The sequence below is a fragment of the Lacerta agilis genome, chromosome 17, assembly GCF_009819535.1.
Source record: "Lacerta agilis isolate rLacAgi1 chromosome 17, rLacAgi1.pri, whole genome shotgun sequence".
NCBI classification, from domain to species: Eukaryota; Metazoa; Chordata; class Lepidosauria; order Squamata; family Lacertidae; genus Lacerta; species Lacerta agilis.
Window position 1 is genome coordinate 11201010 of NC_046328.1, and position 18430 is coordinate 11219439.

The 18430-nt window shown below is 45.1% G+C and overlaps 2 protein-coding genes across 3 annotated transcripts in view; one reads left to right on the forward strand and one right to left on the reverse strand.

Moving 5' to 3' along the window:
- COMT (catechol-O-methyltransferase) overlaps positions 1-12533 on the reverse strand; it is a 35420-nt gene extending 22887 nt beyond the window's left edge. Inside the window, exon 1 of one of the 2 annotated variants that reach the window (XM_033174346.1) lies at positions 12472-12533. The gene's annotated coding sequence lies outside the window, so the exon portion shown is untranslated. Of the gene's footprint in view, positions 1-2758; positions 2877-12471 lie in introns of those variants that run through there. The other variant, XM_033174347.1, reaches the window with a different exon arrangement.
- A 30-nt stretch (positions 12534-12563) lies between these two features.
- TXNRD2 (thioredoxin reductase 2) overlaps positions 12564-18430 on the forward strand; it is a 63972-nt gene continuing 58105 nt past the window's right edge. Inside the window, 2 exon segments of the mRNA XM_033174349.1 lie at positions 12564-12757; positions 17388-17453. Of these exon segments, the coding sequence (XP_033030240.1) occupies positions 12679-12757; positions 17388-17453 (145 nt within the window). The 5' untranslated portion in view covers positions 12564-12678.

Below are 18430 nucleotides of genomic sequence, written 5' to 3' on the forward strand. Positions count from 1 at the left end.
AAAAGGGGGAAGAGGGAGTGATGTGTGACTGAGGTCACAAAATAATTAGGTGCAATGAGGACATAAAGGCACACACATAATCCTTTGCTACGTTAGGCCTGTAGATTTCACCTGTTTACTTTCACATCTTTTGTTTCCCTGTGCTTTGGCTAAAACCATCCCCATTCTGTATCAATTCTTAAGTCAAATTCTGCTTGATTCTCCACCTTGAATAAATTATGAAAACAAAACTCATTTATACAATTTCTTCTGCATGGCGTGGGGCCGTGCTGCTTTTACTGTAATTATCGGTATGGTTTTAATAGATTTTATAGATGTATATAGTTTTAATCTTATGCATGCTTAACTGTTTTTAGTGACTGTTTTTAGGGGTTCTTATAAGCTGCCTAGAGTCCCATCGGGGGGAAATGGGGTATAAATAAATATATTATAATAATAATTAATGCAGACTGGCCTTTCCCAACCTGGTGCCCTCCTGATGTTTTGGACTTCAACTCCCATCAGCCCCTCAGAGGCTTAACAAACTGAAGGACATCGTCCTCTATGCTCCTCCCGATGGAAACATGCAGATGGGGACGGATATGCCCCTGCCTTAAGTCATTTACATATTGTCTTCTCTTGTATATTATTTACTACAAAGTTTGATGACTAAGCTCTTTAGTAACGAAACGTCTGATTACCGGAACGACACCCAAGCACTGAACCACTGGTATATCACAAGAGGACTCTTTATTACTGTGTTTGCAATTGTTCAAGAGAAAATCTATTTTGGAAAGGGAAGAAATGAGCACTGAACCACTGATATATTACAACTATTTACAGTGGTACCTGTTTACGTACTTAATTCGTTCCAGAGGTTCGTTCTTAACCTGAAACTGTTCTTAACCTGAAGCACCACTTTAGCTAATGGGGCCTCCCGCTGCCGCTGCGCCGCCAGAGCACGATTTCTGTTCTCATCCTGAAGCAAAGTTCTTAACCTGAAGCGTTATTTCTGGGTTAGCGGAGTATGTAACCTGAAGCGTATGTAACCTGAAGCATATGTAACCCTGGGTACCACTGTATTTACTGTGTTTGCAATTGTTTAAGATAAAAAACTATTTGGGAAAGAAACTACTTTTGCCATACTTATGGACGTTTATTGTGTGTTTACAGATAAGTTGTCTTGGTGATATTATCTTGTGTCGATTGCAGTAGTCATTGTACAGTAATCTGTTCCGGAAGACCGTTTGACTTCCGAAACGTTCAAAAACCGAGGAGCAATGGACGGTCGGCAAAATCCATTGAGAAAAAAAGAAAAACACGCAGCGGAAGCCGTTCGGCTTCCGAGATGCTCAAAAACCGAGGTTCCACTGTACCGCCACCCTGTTCATTGTTTTATTGTCAGAGCATCAAATGCTAGGACAGGGCTTCAAAGAAAGATGTGCTCTTCCAAGCCCACATTCCCAGCATGTTTGCACTCCTGTCCCAGCAACGACTACCCTGGCTTTGTAACAGACGCAAAATGTCAGGATCCCCAAGGGAAGACTGTATGGAGAACTGGCTTCAGGCACCAGGCCCATTGGCAGACCAACTCTGGGTTACAAAGATGTCTGCGAATATGACACAAAGGCTGGCAATGTCAAACCCACTGTAAGGGAATCCCTTGCAGACGACCGCAGTGGCTGGAGACAGAAAGTCAAGTCGTGCATCCACAGCAGCGACCAGAGGAGGAATGGGATGAGCGCAGAGAGGAGAAATGCCACGGTGCATCTGCCGCAGCACAACCGGATGCCTTCATCTGCCCCAGCTGCAAGACAACATGTCTCTCCTGCATTTTTCCCTCTACAGCCACAGCAGGTGCTGCAACCGTCCGACAGTTTGACTTCTCCCCCAAAGCTGCACTCCTCCATTGTCCCGGAGGCAGACGGATGCCAAGCGACAACAATAAGAAGCTCAAGGCAGCACACTTGGTTCCTGAGCATTTTTATCTATACAACAACCCTGCGAGGTAGGCTGGGTTAACAGGTACTGAAAAAGCATCCACTGTGCTTCATGGCTAAATACTGGGCTATAAGGACCAATATTTTGACTTCTCCATAAAGCAGCTTAATATGTTTATATGGTACAGTGGGGTGGCCTAGGGTAGGGCAATTGAGATAGAAAGACCCTGGCAACTGGTGTCATTTCGTGATTCTGCTCAGAATCTCCCATAGCTGCATACATGAATTGCTTCCACATGATAATGTCCCGTCTAATTTTCCACCCCAACTTCTTGAAGTGGAAATACAACTATGATCGTCCATGATCAAGCTTCACATTTAAACCTGAGAGGTTTAACATGTATTATTTGTCATGATTTGTTCAGGCTCCTGCTAAACAAGAGCTAGGGCAATAGACATTTTCTGCAGGGTAGCAAAAGGATCCGTACTCAGTACCCTGCCGAGCACAGCCCACACTTCCCAAGCATAATCGTAAGGGCTAGCAGCTTGCCTTGTTGTTGTCGTTGTTGTTTTTTTAAGAAAATAAAAACCGAGGTGCTCAAGAACCTCGGCAAACACCGCCCTCGCAATTTCCCAAGCATCTTAAAGGGCTGGAGACATGCCTAGTTTTTGTTCTTCAAAAGAGAGGTTTTCCAAAAGCTGGATCCCATGCTCAGGATCACATTCTCTGCTTGCAGCACATGTGCAAGGACCCCCCACCCCCACCCCCCTGGTATTTCCACACGTGGGTGTCCAGCTTCTTGTTCTCAGTTCTTAACTCAGACCGCAACCCGACTTACCAGGGAGCAAACTCCACTGAGTTCAAGACAACTCACTTCTGAGTAAACATGGTGCAGGCTGTGCTGTGAGTCTGTTGAGACCAACTCCAGAAATTCCTGTGGCGCAATTTATGCTGCCTGGAATGCTGAGTGGGCACTCTTGCTTCCCCATTGTGTGCTTTTCCAAAGGTCATCAGTGACTACAGTATCATATGAGCACTGATCCAGAGCATATTTTCTACAGCGTCTATATTTACTTACATGTAAGATTGGCTTGTTAAGAAACTGAACTGCATCCTTCTCATATTAATTCTTACAAGTCTGGCTGGTGAAGAATTGATCAAGATTGGCTGATGAAGCATTGAACAAAACAGATTGGTTATCCGGAAACGCTCTTCTGGCGATATTTGCTGACAGATTATGTATATATCGAACTTTTCCGGCAATATTTGGTGACAGATTATGTATACAGTCATACCTCGGGTTGCGTTCGCTGTGGGTTGCGTTCGGCACGGGTTACGAATGTGCTGAACCCGGACGTACTGGATGGAACGGGTTACTTCCAGGTTCGGTGCCTTGCACATGCTCAGAAGCGCTAGATCACGCTTTGCGCATGCGCAGAAGCGCCGAATCGTGCCGCGCACATGCGCAGATACAGCAGTTCAGGTTGTGGACATTTCAGGTTGCAAACGGGGCTCCAGAACGGATCCCATTCGCAACCAGAAGTACCACTGTATAGCAAACTTTTGAATTATTCTACTGCAACTGGTGAAGAAGATTTAGAGACTTTGGTTGTACTTTCTGACCGTTTGTATTAGTCTATAAATAGTGTTTAGTGCCATTGTTATTGGCCATCGTGTTGTGTTATTTTGTTCAGCTGTTCCAAAGGTCATGCCTGATGTGGCAAGCATAGATGCAGCTAGAGCACAGTACAGAGCCTGCAAAAATGCAAGCCACAAACTTTGGTAGGGCTAGCTGTGAGAGGGCATTGTTGCAATTATTATTATTATTATCATTATCATTATTATTATTACAGCAACTTTAAATCAATTAATCCATTGCTATATATATATATATATATATATATATATATATATATATATATATATATATATATATATTGTATTGACTAAACTGACAATTGCCAAAACCAACAGTTGACCCATACTTAAAACAGACTTTGGCAGTTTTAAGAATAGCTGCGTGGATCACTTAATTCAGCACTCTACTCAGCACCCCAGATGGCTATCCAGCCTCTATTTGAAGCCCTCTGCTGGGGAGGGACTACCCACACCTCTAAGTAATTGTTTATGTTGTCCAACTCCTCCTACCATCAAGAATTTCCACTTAATTGTCAACTGAAACCCAACTTCCTGCAACAGAAGCTCATTAGATACCGTCCTGTCCTGTGGAGCATCACCGCCTGGAGCGAGCCTCCAGGAGGCAGCCAAAGTGGTTCTCTCCAGAAGCTGTTGCGACTCCGATTCCCATCAGTGCCATCCAGCATGGCCAGTGGTCAGAAGTGATGGGAGTTGTAGTCTAATGACATTTGGAGGGGACCCTGCCTGAGATCACAAACCTCCTTACCTTTTTTAAGAAATACTGTATTGGGGGGGAGGGGCATTTCCCAGAGATAGGTTTTGAAGGACTAAGTTATCATAGAATCCTAGAGTTGGGAGAGACCACAAGGGCCATCCAGTCCAACCCCCTGCCAAGCAGGAAACACCATCAAAGCATTCCTGACAGGTGGCTGTCAAGCCTCCGCTTAAAGACCTCCAAAGAAGGAGACTCCACCACACTGTTATACTTTAACAGTTCCTAGTAATCTCATGGTAATATTAGCACATGCTTGCTACACTGACCTCATGTCATGGATTGGTGCCCCAATCTTCCCAGTTTGCTGGATTTTGTTAAAGTTATACCTGGAAGTGAACTGTGAACTGTGCAAGCTGTAAGATCTATTCCATCTTTCCAAAGTTTTCCCCAATCCTCTAATTGTGTATTATAACCAACGTCTTTTGCCCAATGTATCATAACCGATTTCACTTCCTCATCGCTTAAAGAAAATGCAATGAAAATGATGTATAGATGGTACATAACACCAGTGAAGTGAACAAAAATGTACAGACTAAATAATCAATGTTGGGAATGTAAAGAAAAAGAGGGTACCTTCTACCATATGTGGTGGGTTTGTAAGAAAGTGAAGGCTTTGTGGGAAATGATATATAATGAACTTTAAAAAATGTTGAAATATACATTTGTAAAGAAACCAGAAGCCTTCCCATTGGGTATTGTAGGTAGAGAAATACATTTTGTTGTTGTTGTTCAGTAGTTCAGTCGTGTCCGACTCTTCGTGACCCCATGGACCAGAGCACGCCAGGCACCCCTATCCTCCACTGCCAGAGAAATACATAAGCAAGATAAAACATTGTTTTTGTGTGCAACAACTGCAGCAAGAATATTATTGGCCCGAAAAATGGAAACAGGAAGAGATCCCAACAAAAGAAGAGTGGCAGGTGAAGTTAATGGACTATGCCAAGTTGGCGAAACTAACCGGGAAAATTCGGAACCAGCAGGACCAGAGCTTTTTGAAAGACTGGAAGAAACTTACATTGTATTTGAGAGACAATTGTAAACAGTTGACATCATTAGTAGGGCTACAAGAAGTTTTGTAAGGTTAGAGATATCAATTATTATCAATATGATGTTTAAATGTTGTCTTTAAGATTTGGATTTAAGGGTAATAATAATAATAATAATAATAATAACAAAATGCAATTATCAGAGCATAATTAGGAAAACCATTAGTTGAGGAGGAGGGAAGTCTCAGGCCAGGATGGCCAAGTGGTCTTTATATATTATACAGGTATGTAAGATGGGTGTTTTGTCAAAAAATATTGATAAAATTCAATAATATATATATAGAGAGAGTGTGTGTTATACCTGGAGGTGGGTGTGCAGGAAAATAGCTAATCAGCAGTTCCTAAAATATACCTTCGCAGCTGCAGTGTGGGGCTTCCACTCTGGCATTCTGTTGCCCAAAGGGGCAGGATGCTGGACTTTTGGCCTGATCCAAAGGGCTTCTCTTAAATTTCTTAACTGGCAGGTTTCCAGGCACATTAACACTAGAGACCATGCATCTTTTCCCCACTTCTAAGATGTTCCAGAGATCCTAGGGAGAAGGCTGAACCCTGAAAGATACGACACATCTGTTTTGTAATTAATATTGTGTTTATCAATATTTTCATTTGTATTTTCATTTTGTTTCTTTTTGTTTCTTTTTTGGTGTTTAGGGAAGTTTTTAATTTGTGACTTTGTATTGTATTTTGGTATTTGTTGGAGGCCGCCCAGAGTGGCTGGGGAGACCCGGCCAGATGGGTGGGGTATAAATAATAAATTATTATTATTATCAATAAAAGGGAGGGGGAGAGAAAGATACGACACGTCTAACGATCTTTCCTTGTGTTCCCAAGGTCCCAGGATCCATGTGGTTAAAATCCAACCATTATCTTCAAAGGAGGATACGTTATTGGGATTGAAGGAACCCCTAGGTTTGCAGAAGTGCAAGCCCTAAAGGGGGGGAGGACACCCCCCCCAAGCAGCTAAATGAGAACTGAGCACAGTCAGTAGCCATTGAATGCTGAAATACTGATGATGGCAGTGGGAGGGTTGGGGGGGGGAAGAAAAACAGGTGGGAGGGGAAATAGAAAGGAGCATCATAAAGGGCATGGCTGTCTGACTAGAACACGAGCAGAAGCCCTCCATGCTGCAACATTTTGTTGGCAGCCTCCAATGTTCACGCTGAAAACATTTTTCACCTAACAGTCCACAAAAGCACAAAATGGGGGCAGTGAAACTGGGAAACGGAGGCTGTCCTTGCTCAATATGGAACCTCGTGAGGCTAATTTAGGAGCATTCCCTGCGAGTTTCAGGGCAGCCTAAGCTTAGCTGGATCCTACAAAGCTTGGCTTTGCCTTTCAAGACAAACCCCCTCCCTCTCAGAGTGAAGGGATTCAGCCTGCCCCCCCCCCCCCCGTCACTGCTCCTCCTGGGGATCATTTGTGCAGGTTCACATCTGCTCAGCATGTAATTATTACGCCATCTCTAGGGAACTCAAAATGCTGATGTGCTAAATCTGCAAACAGCAAACGTGTCTTAGTAAACAGGAGCCATCCTCATCAGCACCAGATCTGTAGGATCAAGGGCTAAGGACAATTTCCCGGATTAATAGGATGCATCCAAACACCCAGGATTAAATTAGTGCTGGAACTGAACCTGTAACAGCATCTGCATTAACCATTTCACTTCTGCCCCAATTGCAACAATGGCAGAAGCGGCTGGTGGCCACGAAACAACAGTGACAACAATGTGAGTGGTGGAGGCCTCCGTGAGAGAGCCATCAGCACCTTATTAGTGACTCTCCTGTTTGGAGGACACAGCCTTGTCACCATCCTCTGGTTTGATCCTGTTTCCTTTTGAGCTGTTTTAAGATTTATTTATTTTTTAACTTTGCTGCGTTAAATGTGCATTCTGTACTTGACCTACTTTGTAATGTTTCAATTTTAGTTCCCTGTTAATTACAGCACATTGCTTTAAATCAGGGGTCAGCAAACTTTTTCAGCAGGGGGCCGGTCCACTGTCCCTCGGACCTTGTGGGGGGCCGGACTATATTTTGGAGGGGAAAAATGAACAAATTCCTATGCCCCACAAATAACCCAGAGATGCATTTTAAATAAAAGCACACATTCTTCTCATGTAAAAACACGCTGATTCCTGGACCGTCCGCGGGCCGAATTTAGAAGGCGATGGGGCCGCATCCAGCCCATGGGCCTTAGGTTGCCTACCCCTGTTTTAAATGGATACTTTATATCTGACTTTCTTCAGCAAGACAAAATAAAAAAATTCCTTCCAGTAGCACCTTAGAGACCAACTAAGTTTGTTCTTGGTATGAGCTTTCGTGTGCATGCACACTTCTTCAGATACACTGAAACAGAAGACACCAGACCCTTATATATAGTGAGAGAGTGGGAAGGGGTATTACCCAGAAGGGTGGTGGGAATGGGTGATTGGCTGATAGGTGTGGAAAACCTGTTGACTGTTAATGACTGCAATTGGTCTTACAGGAGAAAGCAAGGGGTGAGATGGCTAAAGATAGCTTTGTCATGTATAATGAGATAAGAGTCCAATGTATTTGTTCAGACCAGGTCTCCCCATGGTTTTAAGTTTGGTAATGAGTTGCAATTCAGCAACTTCTCTTTCCAGTCTGAAATTCCTTTGTAGTAAGACAGCTACTTTGAGATCTTGTATAGAATGTCCTGGGAGACTGAAGTGTTCTCCTACTGGTTTCTCTGTCTTGTGATTCCTGATATTAGATTTATGTCCATTTATCCTTTGGCGTAGGGTTTGGCCTGTTTGTCCAATATAGAGAAGAGTTTTGGATTTGATACCCTGCTTTATCACTACCCGAAGGAGTCTCAAAGCGGCTAACATTCTCCTTTCCCTTCCTCCCCCACAACAAACACTCTGTGAGGCGAGTGAGGCTGAGAGACTTCAAAGAAGTGTGACTAGCCCAAGGTCACCCAGCAGCTGCATGTGGAGGAGAGGAGACGCGAACCCGGTTCCTCAGATTACAGGTCTACCGCTCTTAACCACTACACCACACTGGCTCTCAGAGATCTGAAGGGCACTGTTGGCATTTGATGGCATACACAATGTTAGAAGATTTCTTCAGCAATGTTCTGCTCTGGATTATCTTGGTTGCTGTTTTAATGCAGGCTGTAAACTGTTTCCCCCCTTAAAAAGATGAAGTGGTACAGAGATTAAATGAATAGCAATACAACAATAATAGCCTATGAACTGGTAAGTCTGCATAACTCTGCAAAGGAGTGAAACAACAATTCCATCAAAGGGGCAAAACGATCCACCCCTCTCTGTTTTTTAGACGTGTGCAGTGTACATTTCACAGCACGGCGTCCATGCTGACACATTGCTTCAACAAATGTTTCGAGAGATAGCAATGTGATGAATCCATGACTAAGCAAGGCCGCTGGGCTTTCAACATGCAAAGACCAATGCTGGAAGAGACTAAGGGTTTTGGATCATCAAGTTACACCAACATTTCCCTTCCCTTATAATCAACCTTTTATATGTTTATATGGCCAAGTATTGGCATTGAAAACAGGAGCCAGAGGTGAAATTAAATCCCGCCTGTGCCCACAAAGCTTCTAATGTCTTTTAATGTCACCTTGATGCACAGGAAGTTGGGCAGTGTCCCTCCAACAAAGAACAGCTCTTGGACATGAATGCATGGAAGGAATTTATTCCGCTCTCTGTGGAGGTGAAGTTCTTTCATAAGAAATTGCACTTGCCGTATCAGTACCGTGGAAGTAATTACCTCCAAGATAACTGTCTTCAAGGTGATTACTTGCGTGGCAAATACGATTTCATATGAAAAGACTTGCACTGTTTAGAAATTAATTTTTATTAAAGATTTTCTGCGTTCCAAAGCAAACGAATAAACAAGTACATACAGCACCTCCATTTTCAATTAATCGAGTCTTTTTCACAGTTCGTTTACATTCGGTGTGGGACTGTATTGTCATAGATATTGTGGGGAAAGAGATGGGAGAGAGCAGGGCCGGATTTAGGTTTGATGAGGCCCTAAGCTACTGAAGGTAATGGGGCCCTTTATATGTCCAGCTGTCCTTTGTCAACAACAAATTGTTGCTTTTTTGTGTTGAATATATGGACCTAAAGAAGGCTGATCGCTGAAGAATTGATGCTTTTGAATTATGGTACTGGAGGAGACTCTTGAGAGTCCCGTGGACTGTAAAAAGATCAAACATATCCATCCTTAAAGAAATCAGCCCTGAGTGCTCACTGGAAGGGCAGATCCTGAAGTTGAGGCTCCAATACTTTGGCCACCTCATGAGAAGAGAAGACTCCCTGGAAAAGACCCTGATGTTGGGAAAGATGGAGGGCACAAGGAGAAGGGGATGACAGAGGATGGAGATGGTTGGATAGTGTTCTCGAAGCGACTGGCATGAGTTTGGCCAAACTGTGGGAGGCATTGGAGGATAGGGGTGCCTGGCGTGCTCTGGTCCATGGGGTCACGAAGAGTTGGACACGACTGAACAACAATTTATGGACCTAATAGGTATCTAAAGCCATTTGCACATAACAAGATATGCATTTTATCGAAGTAATTGTTGAACTGAAATACAATTAAGAAGAGGTATGTTAATAGTGAAATGCAATTAAGAAGAAGTATATTAATAGCGAAAAAGTTATTAAGCTCTAACTTAATAATGCAAACACATTGGCATTTGGCAATAACAAAAGATCCTTTAGAAACACAGTTTACAAAGACTCACCCTAGGCACCCTATATACTGTATAGAAATGAGCAAACCAGTGATATTTTAGGGAGCAGGCTAGCAGGCAGGGCCCATTACTTACATCATAGGAGCCTACACAATACAAAACACTGTTGCTGTATGCAGGTTTTATTTTATTTGTTTTTTTATATTATATTTTGGAAATGTACACCTGGCATAGATACACGTCCCTGAGAGTCAGCAACAACGAGAACGCCCTGGCGGCCTGCACCTCCTTCAGCTCAGCTGCGGCAACCCCACAGAGCTAGCTGAGAACCATCTTGTGCCCATAGAGGAATGGCATAAGAAAGAACAGCCTGGGAAGCTGCCCACACCTGTCTAGCTCCTGCTGCTCCAGACCCACCCTGTCCCAGCTGCCAGGATCAGGCTGCTACAAGAACAATCTTGCCCAGAGGGGTGAAGATATTTGGCTTAAACCCCACCCCACCAAAACTCATTCCTCTCCCCTCTTTTTAGTCCTGTAACTTGCCTTTACTGCTATATAATATAGTTATTTTAATACCTGTTATAGTTGTCATTAAAAACACATTAAAAAGTTTGTGTGAAATGCAGCATACAGTGGTACCTCTGGATGCGAACGGGATCTGTTCCGGAGCCCTGTTCGCATCATGAGCAGTCCATATCATGAAGCGCCGCGTCTGCGCATGTGTGCGACGCGATTAGGCGCTTCTGAGCATTCGTGTGACATCATTTGATGCGTCTGCGCATGTGTGAACCGCCAAACCCGGAAGTAACCCATTCTGGTACTTCCGGGTTCGGCACGTTCGTAATCCGTGACGAACGCAACACGCAGCATTTGTAACATGAGTTACGACTGTATATATACTTCAAAAAGGGAGCCCTCTAGCAGTTGTTGGGACTTAGCCGCTATGGATGTTGCAGAGAGGGTTTCCTGCATTGTAAGGGGCCTGAACTAGATGACCTGTGAGGTTTTAAAATACAGTATGCAACTTCTTATTTAACCTGCTTCCCCAAGTGTAGTTTCTCCCAATCTACTGCCATGTACGGCAAGGGAAAGTGCACTGGCCTGCCTGCCAAGTCGCAGGAGCCCCTCCAAGAGGTTGCACAGTCATTTCCTTCCTGTTCCTCTTGTGATGTGCTCTGACTAAACAACAAATCCGTCTTAGTAAGCAGAATCACACAAACAAAAGCAACGACCTTCCAGCTATTCCCAACCTGCTATCTGCATGAAGAAATGCTGCACCTGTTGAATGCCTTCCTTGCCACGCTATGCTTGGCCTGGGCAAGCCGGGTCGTCCTCTTATATACCTGCTGGGATTGACAAGTCATCTGACCCTCACCTGAATCTCATAGCTCTCTGGCAGCTGCCTCTGATCAGTTATCATTTAACTCTTGGAGGGAAATAATTAGCACCACACATCATGTGCCTGGAAGTTGCCAAACCAATTAACCAACCAGAAGGATTACTGTTAATAGCACCAGTTTTCCTATAACTTGATATTGCTGGATCAACTGCAAATGCATTTTTAGTTTGCTTTCTGTTGCCACACTGGAACATTTCTTTATTAGTGCCACTTTGTTTTGTATGATTCCTTGCAAATGAAGGAAAACAACTATATGTCTATATGGCCTTTCCAAAGGCCAGGTTGTGCAGTCAGCTGGGGCCTGTAAAAAGCCAGGCCGGGAGCCACCTTAAGTTGAGGCTGCATAGGCCTTGTGGTGCATGTGATTCAGATTCTATTCAGTTGATCCTCTGGTTGCAAAGTTGAGATATGTTTGTGGAACTGCAAACCTTTCCAGTCATGTGTTACTCCAGTCAAATCCCACATATGAATGTGGGGAAAGATGATGGTGTGTAGCCTGGTGTAAATTAATTTGTAGCCTGGGGGGATTACCACGGCGTGGACTGTCCCTGAGAACCGTAGACTGTCCCTGGGACGGGTGCGGGTGCTGATCCCTTATTTTCAAATCCGAAACTTGACAGCTATGGTAGAGAAGAGGGGCCCAAACCAAGTGCCTGGAATGCTCCACCTGTTGAATTCCTGCCTTTGCCAAGCCGTGCTCTACCAGTTGGACCTCTGCCACGGTAGAGAAGAGGGGCCCAAACCAAGTGCCTGGAATGCTCCACCTGTTGAATTCCTGCCTTTGCCAAGCCGTGCTCTACCAGTTGGACCTCTGCCACGGTAGAGAAGAGGGGCCCAAACCAAGTGCCTGGAATGCTCCACCTGTTGAATTCCTGCCTTTGCCAAGCCGTGCTCTACCAATTGAACCTCTGCCAGGAAAGAGGAGAGGTGGGTGGCCCCTCCCTCTCCGGCCCCACCCATTGGGCTGGGCCCTTCCCACCGCGGACTCCTCCTCCTCCGCGAGTCTCACCTACCCGGCACCGAAGGCGACCCTTCTCCCCGTCCTCCGCGCCGCCCGCCCGCCTCCGCCTCCTCCTCCTCCTCCTCCTCCTCCTCCTCCTCCTCCTCCCTCGGCGACAGGGCGTCTGAGGCGGCGCGAGAAGGCAGCCAGGCACTCGCGCGGGCAGCCTCTGATCCGAGGGCGGGGTCCTCGCGGGGAAGCTGGGCTGCCGTACAGCAGCATGGCGGCGCTGTGCCGAGCGAGCCCGCGCTTCCTGCGCAAGTCCGGGCTCTGCCGTACAGCGCGGGCCCTGTCTTCAGGTACGGGGATCCCCGATGGTCGGCGGGTGTTTCAGGTTGGCGGAGACGGAGCAGGCGCCTCTGCAAAGCTAGGCTGGAGAGGAGGGGACCCTGGCAGAGCTGCTCGCTCCCCTTGCAGGCAGGAATCCAACCGGGGAAGCGTTCCCAGTCTGGGGCTCCGTTTTTGCATTCTCCCTATTGGGGGAGGTTTTACCTGTTGAATTCCTGCCTGCTATCCCAGAGTCGGACACGACTGGACTTGATGGTCAGGGGTCCCTTTTCCTTTTCCTTTACCCCACCAGTTTAAGCCACGACAGTAGGAGGCAGGGAAGAAAAAGAGCAGCCAGCAATGGTCATTATTAGGCTTAGAAAATCTGTGCGAGCTTTAGTCTATTTTATTGTGGTCTTAACTTTCTGTATGTTTTTAACTGGTCATAATTTTTTTAGTAATACTTGTATTGTTTTATCTTTTTTGGGAAGGAAGCTGCTTTGTGTTTTTTTTTCTACACTGAACAATATATATATATATATATATATATATATATATAATATGCTCTACCAGTTGGACTTCTGCTAGGGTAAAAAAGAGGGGTCCCGCCCAAGTGCCTGGAATGCTCCACCTGTTGAATGCCAGCCTTTCCAATTATAGGCAGGGTGTTTCAGAGCACCTGTCTTAGATGGGTGCCCTGCACTTCCTGCCTTGGAGCCTGAGGTATAAGCTATCTAGAAATTAGAAATAGCACACAAAAATGGTGGGTGGGAACCAAGATGGTTATTTACATTTTTGGAACTGCCAGTCCTCAGATTAATTTAACAGTGCGGTGTATAGTGTTGAAACCTAAAACACCATTTATAAGGTAAAATAAAAATGCACAGGGGTGTACTGGCTATTCAGAGATAAAAGTTAAACTGCTACAAACTGCTTTCAAGAGAAGAATGTTCCACTGCATGGGACCAGCAACCTAAAATGCCCAAATTCTATTTGAGGCCATTTGGGTTAAACCACAGAACCTAGGGCTTGCTGATCAGAAGGTCGGCGGTTCGAATCCACGTGACGGGGTGAGCTCCCGTTTCTCGGTCCCAGCTCCTGCCCACCTAGCAGTTTGAAAGCATGTCAAAGTGCAAGTAGATAAATAGGTACCGCTCCGGTGGGAAGGTAAACGGTGTTTCCGTGCACTGCTCTGGTTCGCCAGAAGCGGCTTTGTCATGCTGGCTACATGACCAGGAAGCTGTACGCCGGCTCCCTCGGCCATTAATGCAAGATGAGCGCTGCAACCCCAGAATCGGACACAACTGGACCTAATGGTCAGGGGTCCCTTTACCTTTACCTAGGCATCTGTAACATGAAAGACGACTGTCATGCTGAATGATCTCAGTGATTGAGCTGGGATAGAAGGTCTGATGTGGTCCTTAAAGTATGCTAGGCCCAAATGCTTCAGGTTTTGTCAAGCGGGAGGATTATGTCAACAAAGTACCCATTTGTAAATACAAATAATTGATTTCTGTCAACAGTTGATGGCCTGCCATCTACATAGATCTGCAAATAATAGGGTTCCCAGCTATGAAATAAAATGCAAGAATCTAGTGACATCTTAAAAGACCAACCAGTGTTTTGTGCTCTGTCCAGAATAGTTTATGTTGCAATCGGTCTGTGCCTGCTTCTGCAGCACTCCACGCCAAACCATGGTTTAGTGTGAACCTGTGGGCTCCCAGTTTGTTCTGGGTTTTACAGGTTGTGGTTAGTTGGAGAAAACTAAACAGCAACCCTGGGTTTCAGTAACACAAAAGCCAGGTAAGCCTGATGTAAGCTTCCTAATAATAATAATAATAATAATAATAATAATTTATTACTTATATCTCGCCCACCTGGCTGGGTTTCCCCAGCCACTCTGGGCGACTTCCAACAAGAAATAAAAAATACATTAAAACATCAGTCATTAAAAACTTCCCTAAACAGGGCTGCCTTCAGATGTCTTCCCTGAGTGTAGCAGCAGAACAAGGATGGGGGTGAAGCATCTGTAATCTCTTTCCTGTCTTCACACTAAACCATGGTTTGACTTGTGTGTGTAAAACAGGCCTATATGCAAGTCTCCACAAGGGCTTTTCTCTTGCTGTAGTAGCTTAAAACGTGTCAGCTGTGAAAGAATTTTGGTACCTTCTTGCACGATTACATTCTTTCTCTGAAAGGTGTCTCTGTCCCAAAGTCCACCAGTGTTACCACATCTTCACTCACCTGCCCATGTACCTTTCTTCAGTTACCTAAAACCTACCAACTGAAATTAGGCCATTGGCTTGACTACCTGGCTGTGATTCGCACTCGCTCCAGCTGACTAGGCAAAGAGGTTGTTCCAAGCATTACTGTTTACTTTTCTGGGTGGTACAACATTCAAAATACAGTCAGAACCATTTTTAAAAGATTGTAGCAATTTGAATACGGTATTTATCAACATTGCTAATTTGGGGGGAACGTCCTTCATACCACAGCAGGATCTGCTTCTGAACTGACTCACCCCAAAGGATCTTGTTTGTTAAGGCTGCTGGGAACTATAGCTCTGTGAGGGTAAACTACAATTCCCAGCATTCTTTGGGGGAAAGCCATATGCGTTAAGTGTAATGTGTGTATGCAGTCTGAGCCTCTGTTTGTAGAGATGAGCCTGCAAGGGAATATTCTCTTGCACACCTTGCTATGCAGTATATTCTTTTGACTGCCAACTGTCTTAACCGATTTTAATCTTGCATTTTTATATTTTTTTAATCTTATATTTTTTGTACTGTTTTCACCTCCCCTGGGACCTTGCGGTGAAGGATAGGTAAGAAATCTAATAGGCGGTGATTCTGATAATACTAAGTACATAGGAACAGAGTTAGACCATTGGTCTATTGTCTTATACACTAACTGACTTCAGTTCTCCAGGGTTTCAGGCAAGGGGGTCTCACGCCCAGCCCTACCTGAAGATGCTGGGGATTCGAACCCGGGACCTTCCGCAATGTGAACCAGATGCTTCACCACTAAGCTGCAGCCCTTCCCCAAAATAGGAACTGCAAACAGAATCACACCCTAAATAAACACTCTGTTACTGAGCTGCCACACCCCATAACCTAGGGAATGTCCAACCTATTATCAATCCTACTTACCGTACCTTCCTCCTCTCCCTCTTTTGCCTGCCGGGAAGATGCTAAAGGTGTGAGAGACAGGCAGTAGAGAAACCAGTCTGCTTTGGAAGCCAGGAGTGGAAGCAGCAGGCTGTCACATCAGCTTGGGTTTGATGGCCTGTAACGTTCCCTCCATCCCTCTGATTCTATGGTATTTGCTTTGTGGTTATGCAATCTGGCCAATTTTGGGGGGGGGGCCGCCTGAGACGACTTGGGGAGGGCTGGCTCGATTTGGATACTGTCTGTGCTCCTCAGGAAAACTTCAGCAATCTGATGGTTCATAGGTTTTCTTTTCTTTCTTTGTTTTTTTGGGGGGGCTAAATCTCATTTCCTCCCTGTACACCCAGCGATGATAATGTTTCAGACTTAAAAATAATCACAGCTTTGGTGTTTTTTTTTTTTTTTTTTTGCACAATGGCCTCTCTGGCAAATAAACCTCAAGAAAGGAAGAAAACCTTTTCCCTCTCAAACAATTCCCAAGGCCTTCTTAAAGAGCGCAGACCACAAAACTGTTCCCCCCCCATAACCATCTGAAATATGTGACAGGCAAGGTTCTTCTGCCTCTTCCACAGCACAAATAAACAGATGGACATTCGGGGACACTTTTGACCCAACTCCTGTCATAAGAGTCTCACTGTGTTTCATGATGACTTATCATCCGAGAATGCAATTAAAACATATCTTTTCTGCATTGTTTCCCAAACTCGGCATGCTCGATTCGGAAATTTCCAGATTCCCAGTGCCAGATTATTAGATGTCCTTGCTTAGAGCTGTTTTGTACTTTTCCTGCATGCTCCTGCCTAGAATGGGTGGGGAATGCTGAGGTAATATTTTCTGCTGTTGCAACAGCCTTGCAAGAGCACAAACAGGCTCGTTGCAAAGAAACCTCTGTGTGATTCTCTGTTTCTGTCTGTCATTCTGAAGCTCAGCAAAAAAAAGGGGGGGGGGAGATGCTTCACAGCATCTACAATTTTACAGCTGAAAATAGGAGCATTCTTGGGGGTGGGACCCTCCAAATACTGATACCATAGATTACTGCGCTGAACAACCCACATAACAGTAAATAAACCATAGTTAAGCCAAGGGGATGGTTCAGGCAATCGACTTTAACTATGATTAAACTAAACCATGGTTAACTGTTATATGTGAACCAGGGCATTCCTGAAAGTTCTGCTCCAGGTGTGTGGAACATTTGGCCCTCCAGATGTTGCTGAACTACCTCTCCCATCATCCCTGGCCATTGGCCACGCTTGCTATGGCTGCTGGGAGTTGTAGTTCAGCAACATCTGAAAAACAAAAGGTTCCCAGCACCTGTTCAACTCCATGTACCGCAGGGCGAGCAACCTGTAAACCCCCCCCCCCATGCCAAGATGTCGCTGGATAACAAAATAGTAGACCAAACAAATATCAGACTGCCTCTTCAGATACTTGGCATTATCTCTCCTGGATTGTGCTATAAAAATAAATAAATAAATATCCCCTCCTTTCTCTTTTTCAGAGAAGCACGAATATGATCTCCTAGTCGTCGGGGGAGGATCTGGCGGCCTTGCTTGTGCGAAAGAAGGTAATTCATGGCATCATGCGCAGTTGTGAGACACCCTAACTTTGCTAGGGATAATTGCAAAAAGGGGTTGAGAATAAAACTGTCAACATCATAGCGCTGTTCTATAAATCGATGGAATACGAATACTGTGGGAGAGCAGGGGGTAGAGGAGGAGGACTCTGCATAGACGAGGGAGAATTAAAGGAGGAAGAAGGGACTTACAATCCGCATTAAGCCCAAAGGGCTTGTTCACACTTCCACTTGTGGCCTGAACTGTTTTCCGCTTGAACCACACTTTTCTAGGCATGGATCAAAGCGGTTCCGCCTTTCGCCTGCTGCTTCACCCCGGAAAACCTGCTCTTTAGCTTTGAGATCGGAACAAATGACGAACCGCAGAAAACCCGATTGCTGTTTGTTCCGATTGAGCACTAAAGATCAGGTTTTCCTGAGGGAAGGAGGCAGGGCATACAGAGAGGTGGATAGTCTATCAGTGGGCTATTCGCCACAATGGCTATGCTCTGTCTCCACTGTCGGGGGCACCATGCCACTAAATATCCGTTTTGCTAGGAATTTCAGGTGGGCAGAGCACTGTGGTGCCCAGGTCCTCCTTTTGAGCTTCCTGTGGGCATCTGGTTGGCCGTTTTGAGAACAAGGTGCTGGACTTTGGCCCGATTTATTAGCAGGGCTCTCCTTCGGTTGAGTTATCTCAACATTATCTCTGCCTGGGCCTTTCACCCAAAAGGGGTAATGAAATTCACCATGCTGTAGCAAGGAAGGTCTGCATCTGCAAATCATTCTTGCAATGTGTTAGTTGGCAGCTCATCCAAGGGTGAGCCTCCCTGTTCACTGCAGTTGCTTTTTTTGCTCTAGCTCAGGGTTATTAGCCAGTCTGGTTCTCCCATATGTTTTTGGACACCCAACTGCAATCAGCTCTGGCCAGCATGACCAGTGGTCAGGAACAATGGGAACTGTGGCCTAGCAATATCTGGAGGGCAGAA